At 49.0% G+C, this 7500-nt stretch overlaps 2 protein-coding genes across 3 annotated transcripts in view; one reads left to right on the plus strand and one right to left on the minus strand.

Moving 5' to 3' along the window:
- The window catches only part of atrn (attractin), a 58615-nt gene extending 55284 nt beyond the window's left edge, over positions 1 to 3331 (plus strand). The window contains exons 29-30 of one of the 2 annotated variants that reach the window (XM_057058388.1): positions 27 to 164; positions 413 to 3331. In XM_057058388.1, coding sequence (XP_056914368.1) covers positions 27 to 151 — 125 coding nt within the window. In that variant the 3' untranslated portion in view covers positions 152 to 164; positions 413 to 3331. Of the gene's footprint in view, positions 1 to 26 lie in introns of both variants that reach the window. The other variant, XM_057058387.1, reaches the window with a different exon arrangement.
- A 3387-nt stretch (positions 3332 to 6718) lies between these two features.
- Positions 6719 to 7500, minus strand: part of gfra4a (GDNF family receptor alpha 4a) — a 61269-nt gene continuing 60487 nt past the window's right edge. Inside the window, exon 8 of the mRNA XM_057058400.1 lies at positions 6719 to 7500. This exon is cut by the window's right edge and continues 1145 nt beyond it. The gene's annotated coding sequence lies outside the window, so the exon portion shown is untranslated.

Below are 7500 nucleotides of genomic sequence, written 5' to 3' on the forward strand. Positions count from 1 at the left end.
GTGTGTGTGTGTGTGTGTGTGTGCAGGTCTGGCTGTGGCCAGCGCCCTGGTGGACGTCTCACAGCAGATGTGCGTCGGCTACAAGGAGAAGTCTGGAGGTCTGAGGAGCCGTAAGCAGCCGCCCAGCGCACAGCCGTCCACCTGTATCTGACCACATCATCCACCTCGCCCCCCCCGCCCCCCCCCGGCCCCGTCTTCACTGCTGCTGACCGGCAGGGAGGAGGAGCACGCTGGGACGCAGAACTGGAACATTTTTGTGTGTGTGGGGGGGTCAGGCGGTGGTCCGGAGTCTGAGCGGGCTTCACCTCCCTCTCGTGTCCACGTGGATGATTGACTGTAGCTGGGCACTGGGGGGGGGGGCGGAGCAGCTCTCCTGGAAACCAACATCTGTCCTCACCTCGCCCGTCCGTGTCGAGGTGGCCGCGGCCCGCTGCTAGAAGATCCTGGCCTCGGCTTGTTTTGAACAACCCTCGTTTCTCTTTTGACTTCAGTTATTGTGGATTTTTGTCTCTGGGGCAGACAGGAAGTGGACCTGCTGCTGGTCATGTGTTCCCCTGCTGCCAGATCCGTCTGGCCTCAGAGCAACAGCCCTTTCAGTCTTCCTGTAACGAAGATCCAGTCGGAGGCACCTGCGCCTCCAGAACCAGAACACCCTGACATTCCTGCCCGGACCATCGGTCATCGAGCCCCCACAGGTGAACGATCACCTCCCGACCGTCCCGCTAACTCGCTCTAGTATAGATCAGCTGACTCTGGGCCGTCATTAGGCTGATCAGGGTGAAGGAAGCCAGGCCACAACTTCCCTCCTCTCTGATCATTTCCTCACAAATCCATAGTATCTAATTGTCCCCCCCCCCCCGATTCCGTGGTTCCGGAGCTATCTGTGGCTGCTCAATTAGCCGGCAGTGATGTCTGTGTTCTATTGATGTGGCTACAGTGGAAGCACCAACGATTAATGTGCACCGGGTCAGCCTGGAACACGAAGCACACAGAAAAAGCTGAGCAAACTGTTTCCTGGAGACCTTTTTATTTGATAAGGGGACCTTTGAAAGACTCCATCTCCGGGAGCCGATCGTTCAAAATAAGCGGCGAAAAAAGCTTTTCCTTGATCTCTTTTATTGAAATTAGCCTGTTGTCTCTCTGGGCCTTGTTTTTCACATCTGCTCTTGCCCCTTGTTCCTCATTAAACTGAGGCCGATTAGTTAAATCTGAAAGCACTAACAAACACTCAAAATATTCAATTGAAACATTTATGTGCACACGTCGGCGTGCACTTCCTCACCTGGCCAGTAGGCGGCGATAGGCTCCATCAGCGGTTTCTAAAATGTCGCTAACGTCCGATAGAGGATGAAACCTTGTTTGGCGTTCCCGGCTCTCACTTCACCATCTGGTCGGAGGAATTTGGGGCGAAGGTCAGAAGAGGAACGGTGAACTTTGGGTCCGTTTGTTTCTGACTCCAGACCCGGGTTTGTTTCTGAAGCGTGGTATGAAAGTGTTTGGACATGTGACGACGGAACCACAAGGACAGATGCTGCCCGGGTCTCCTCAGAATCAGCAGGTAAACGTTCCCCATATGGAGGCTCCGCTCCGATCGCCTCGCTGGCTGGGTTAGCCCTGCGCTCCGGAGTCACGTGACCTGCTGTCGGAAGACCAAAGATGTTTCTGTTCCTGTTGTGAGCGACATGTCAGGTCAGAGGTCAGGGGTCAGAGGTCAGGGGTGACGCGGGACAGCTGATTTTAGTGCAAGGCACCCACTTGTGAGTAGTTTAGGATTTCTGTGGATGTTTGTTAGCGCTCCGCTCCAGGGTTGGATCAGGACTGGGGCTCAGAGAGGGAAGGAAATTCATTCCCATTATCAGACGTTTCTCATCCCGACGCCCGACTGCTGCGACTGTTTTCCCGTGTTGGCGGGCGTGTCCAGGTTCAGTTTGATTGATTATTCGGTGAGCGTGGGACTAAAGGACGACCGGTCTCAGCTCCAACGCCGTCATTTTCCGCTTCTCTGTGGATTTATTTCCCGTCGAGAAGTGATGCGGTTCATTAAAACCACCCGGAGCTGTGAAATCAGCACTTCTGTGTGTTTCCAGCTTCCCACCTGGATAAACGGCCCCACTCCTCGTGTTTCCTCCCCGATGGTGGAGTCTTTACCGTTACTCTGATCCAGCTGCGGTCAGGCTCAGCAGGGGTTAACAGTTGTGGCTCGTCACCGAATCGCTCATCATCTTCGTATTTGATGGTTTACAGTGAGTTCCTGGCGTCCCGCGGAGCCGAATGTTGCCGTACGTAATGTTCCTTCAGGCTTTCCAGAAACAATCCATTTCCTTCCACATGAATAATTTCCATTGTCACTGTTTTGAAACCCAGCTTTGTTTTTCATCCCGTCGTGAGTCGTTACACTGGAATAACGAGCAAAACATTCATCTACATGACCACCGGAACAAAAACACACATTTCTTCCTTGAGTGTGAACAAGCGAAAAGGGAAAAGAAGGGGCCACCTTTTTCTTTCATTATGTCTCCATAAATCACAGCTTTTGGAACGTTTGTGAGCATCAGGAATGTCCAACAGGTGGCGCTCCAGGGAAGTTCGGTAGGGTTCCAGCGTTGTGAACTTCCTGAACATTAATAATTGGAGCGAGTCCACCAGTTTGGGCCGGTTTGCTGCCTGACTGAAATGGAAGTAAAGGGAACCTTGTGGGAACCGGGAACACTGGCCGCTGTTCCACCTGTGGAACAACTCTAGTTCCACCTGTGGAACAACATCTCATCTCCTCTCATCCAAGCCTCAAATTTCTGCTGGGTAATATTTTACAGCGGCCTTATTTCAGCTTTATTAATCTTTTAAAATGTACAGCAAATGTCTATTTATTATAAAGTCTGATTACTTACGGGGAAACTGCTGAATAAGGAGTTTTCTGATTATTTCTTTGGACACTGGCTGCATTAATGTGTGTTAACGGGCTTCAATTCCAGGTCGGAGCGCCAAAATAAGGCCGCTGTAAAAACAGGCTGTGCCCTTTTTCTCTTCGTATAGCGGCATTAACCATAGCGAGGAAGTAGTTTGTTAATATGTATAATTTAGCATATGCTGTTTTTGTAAATAATGAGGAAAGTATTGTGAATGAGGAATCTGTGGAATGGTTTAAGAGTCCTTCCCGGCCGGACGCTCCTGGCTTTTCTAAGGCGACTGCTGTACGAGGCGTTTTGTATGTTCCGACCGCAGGTGAACGACGACGCTGTAAATCTTGAATAACTGCTTAATGAACTTGTAATTATTGATGTACAGAAAAGTGACAGAACATTTTTGTCTGTTATTAAAGGTCAAAAATCCACCCTCGTTTGTTGGTCTCACTTTCCCCAAAGAAACAGTTGGACAACAACATCTTTTCATCGGAATTTTGCTGGGTGCAGAGTTCAAACCGGAAGAGGCAGCAGCGACGTCTCACTCGGGATTAAAAGTTAAATCCTCAAACTTCGCCAACGCTGACTCGTGACGCTGCGACAAACGTGGCTGAAACAAATGTTGGAGGATTATTTGGATAATCCACTCTTCCTCAGGCCTTTTTTCGAGTAATCTGCTATTTCTGACGCGACCGTGGATGTTGGCGGCCGAGCCGCTGGAACGGGAGCCCTCCCCTCGCCTCAGCCCTCCCCTCGCCTCAGCCCTCCCCTCGCCTCAGCCCTCCCCTCGCCTCAGCCCTCCACTCCTTTCCTCGCCGTCTCTCTTCCTCTCTCATTCCTCCTCTTCATCGCTCCCAGCGCTGCAGCTCTCCACGTGCTTGTTCGTGAAAGCGTCTCCATCCTCTCATTCACCGAAGGCTAATGTGATCATCTCGCCGCTGTCTCGGCCTGTCACATGTCTCCGTTCATATTATGTTGTCAAATATCTGTTGGGTCTCATCACGCCGACGGTTCCGGGCGCATTAGCACAATTAGCAAACGCTCGTCAGCGATCTGTCGGCCCCGCTGAGCCGTCGCTCGCTAATAAAGGATTTGTTGCATCGAACGTTTTCACTCCTCAATCATCCAGGATCCCAGACAGATGCTCGTGTGGCGAAGTGACAAAACAAAGACAGGTGGTCTCTGAAATGATGGTCCAGGATGTTTGCAACGGCACAAATGGCTGTAATTGATCTCCAAGGTTGCGTTATTGTTCTTGTGTTGTGGTTCTTCCTTTTTAAAGAACGTGTTAAACTCCTCTGTCGGTATCCTCATTTTCAGCAACGATTCGTGGTTATTTTTATCGTGTTATCAATGACCTTTGCGTCAATTTGCACAGGAGAAGTGTAACAAACACAGCTGTTACCTTTCAGAAGCTTGTGAGGTTCCTCAGGAGTCAACACTGGGACCATCTTTATTCGCTTAGTTCGATTTGCCTTAACTACGGGCTGGAGATGAGGCTAACCCCTAAATTACAGCTGATATTTACAAATGATTGAAGAAGTTGGGTTTTTTTACGTTAAGTACGTTAAAAGTGTCTGTTACAGAAGAGTATTAGGGCCAAAAAATACACATCGAGTCAAAATGTCGAGACTCAAGTCGACCTTTTGAGACGAGCAGTGCACGTGACCGACTCTGCACATTCAGCTGAAGTGGAGCAGCTAGACTTTGGATTCAGCTTAAGTAATCAAGGAAACGTCCTCTTTAGCTCACAAACACCGTGTAGTTACTCCAGAAAACTACGATTATTCCGAAGGATCAGCCACACGAGTTTGGCGCCTTCGATAGGGGACAAATGCACGACTGCACGTGCACGCGGCAAATGCACGACTGCACGTGCACGCAGCTCCGAGGGGACCAGAAGACGTCAAAGACCCTGTGGACCCGTGGGTCGAGACTAGCTCAGCTTGCTAACGAAGCTCAATGAAGCGTCGTGTTGCCTCAAAAACACCCTCAATTTGGAGATTTCTCCGCTCAACACACACTCAAGACGTGTTTTAGGTCAACTATAGGTTGCTGTCGTTCGGGTCATGAATAAACAGCGATGGTGTTAAAACCTATTTATGTTTGGACTGAGCTAGGAGCTTTAGCCTAGCCTGAATCATTTGGTTTTATTTACCTGGAGGGTTTAGAAAATATACAACAATGACCAGTTAACCACCCTAATATATAGGTGGTCTTATTTATTTAAACAACATATTCTAAACATCAGCACCAACGTTTAACTCTATTTTTAGAGGATTACGTGTATTAAACACCATCGTGGTAGCTTTTTTGTGGCGTTTATTCCACATTTTTCTGACTGCAACAGAGGACCTCTCAAATATTGTAACTAAAAAAATGCTTTTACCTTTGATTATGTACCAAGTTCTCAGAAGAGTTTGTGTTTCTGTCATTACCATTCCAATGCCGACCTTTTCTACTCTCCAGGAGTTGAGTTAAAGGATTCACTGAAGTCATTTTCCACTTAGACACATAATCCAATATTTAACATTTTAACTCAACGTCACGAGGACTCACATCTAAAGCAGAACCCACATTCTGGACACGTTCCATCAAAGAGGTCAAGAGGTTCCCAAATAAAACCTGTAACCTGTCAGAAAGCTCAGCTGGTCCTGGTCCTGGTCCTGGACCTGCAGCTGCCTTCACTAATGTTAATAGATTGTGGATAGAACCGGTTCATCCTGTTGGTTCTTCATTGGGTTTTATATGTGTCTCCGAGTTGATTAATTAACGGGTGTGTTTGTTGAGACAACAGCAAAAGAAAAATCAAACATTTTACACGACAGCAAAAATTCGAATTACTAATTTGTTGTTTTTTTTGGCTTTTTTTGGTAAATGTTAACCTGGGAAAAACACGTGCTGCCCCCTGGTGGCGACACTGTGGCTCCTGTGGGCAGGAGCGGAACTCGGGCCGCGTTTTAACGACAGCGATGATTCTGTTGCGTTTCCACCTCCCGTTTACGCGCTTTTACACGAGATGATTGTTTTTCCCTGAAACGCAACAGCCTGAATTTAAATAAAACACTCGGAGCAGCTCTACGGCTTCGTCGGTCCGATGCGCCGTGGCGCCACCTACTGGTCTGGCGCGTTCAGCGCAGCGTTTTCAGTCCCGTCAGCGTAAACACGGATCGGTTTTCCACCCTGTTCCCGCACAGGCCCAGTGACAGCAAGAACTATTGTTTTGGGTTTATAATTGCGTAAACTGACCTTCAGACGGTACCATAGCTACCGTCAACTACGACTCAAACTTTTAGTCTTTTAGCAGGTAAAATTGAGGCACAACGCCCCCACAGGCGAGAGTTTGAATTACAGCCGACCGCAAATCCTTAACGTCCAATGGTGACCATTATTCTCTAACCACAAGGGGGCGGCACACATCCTACACCTGGTCCCGTTTGGTTCAAGATCGTTCTCTTGCGATTCTTTGAAGTTTGCACCTTGATGAGCGTGCAAAGGCGAACACGTTGGCAGCAGCCTACAGTCAGATGCTAGCTTAAGATGGTCGGACGTTGGCCTGACATGAAGCAGTTCCTCGCCAGCGGGGGGTCTGTCCCACATAGCTGCTGACCCAAAACCCCGAGACTGCTGCCAATTCCAGCCGCCGTTTGTCATCTCCTGGCAGCCGGGTGGTCGTCATCTGCCAATACGATGATGCATCGATTAATAAAGTGTGCGGAGTTTGTGCGGCCGCTTTCCTCTCAAACACGTCGAAGCTTTGATTAATAATGTGAGATATAATAATAATTCAGTTCAGGGAAGAAGGACCAGCTCTCGGCTCGTGTACACCAGGGCTCCCATTTATTAAAGAGTTGGAAAGTGTTTGTCAGAATCTGCCTTTGCTCCATCTGACATATCAAAAGCAAAACTTTGGATAAAATCCTTTTTTTTAAATTATTACTCAAGGTTTGAATGTTCTGGACACCACGTTTATGGTATACACTGTGTAGTATATACACTGCACTATAACATCTTTACAAATCACAGCCTGATGAAGATGATGAAAAATGGCTTCTATAAACGTCCGTGTTGCTGCTCCAGTCAGGAGATCCGGTGATCCGGTCTGACCAGATCTGATTGTGGAGGTGGACCTAAAGCAAAGGTGCTGGGAGCTCAGCTGGTGATGGATCCTGATGGAGGACGGAGCCTCTGAGAACGGCGGAAACACTCGAAGGAACCGCTCAAAATGAGATCCCTCCCGTGGATCTGGTGGCAGTTCACCTGTGCAGAACTCCTGTCGCCACCAGGAAAAGCTCAGCCGGAACGTGATGTCCGCTGCAGCGTGACATCACCAACCACGGTAAAGCTTCAGAAGGTGGCCCCGCCCACGCTGGCCCCGCCCACGCTGACCCCGCCCACGCTGAACGCACCTCGCTCCCTGCATGTTTGAGGCTAAACGGAGTAAAGCTGCAGGAAAATGGGAGGATTGAGGGATATTGTGGAGTTTAAATGGGATGTGGAACTGGTAGCTTTGGTGGAAACCAGCAGCTCCTGAGCGGAAATTCCATTATCCTGAACGTGTCCGGATGAAGCTGCAACAAACGTCTGCGTGACTCGGAAA

Source organism: Takifugu flavidus, chromosome 16, assembly GCF_003711565.1.
Source record: "Takifugu flavidus isolate HTHZ2018 chromosome 16, ASM371156v2, whole genome shotgun sequence".
In the NCBI taxonomy this organism is placed as follows: domain Eukaryota; kingdom Metazoa; phylum Chordata; class Actinopteri; order Tetraodontiformes; family Tetraodontidae; genus Takifugu; species Takifugu flavidus.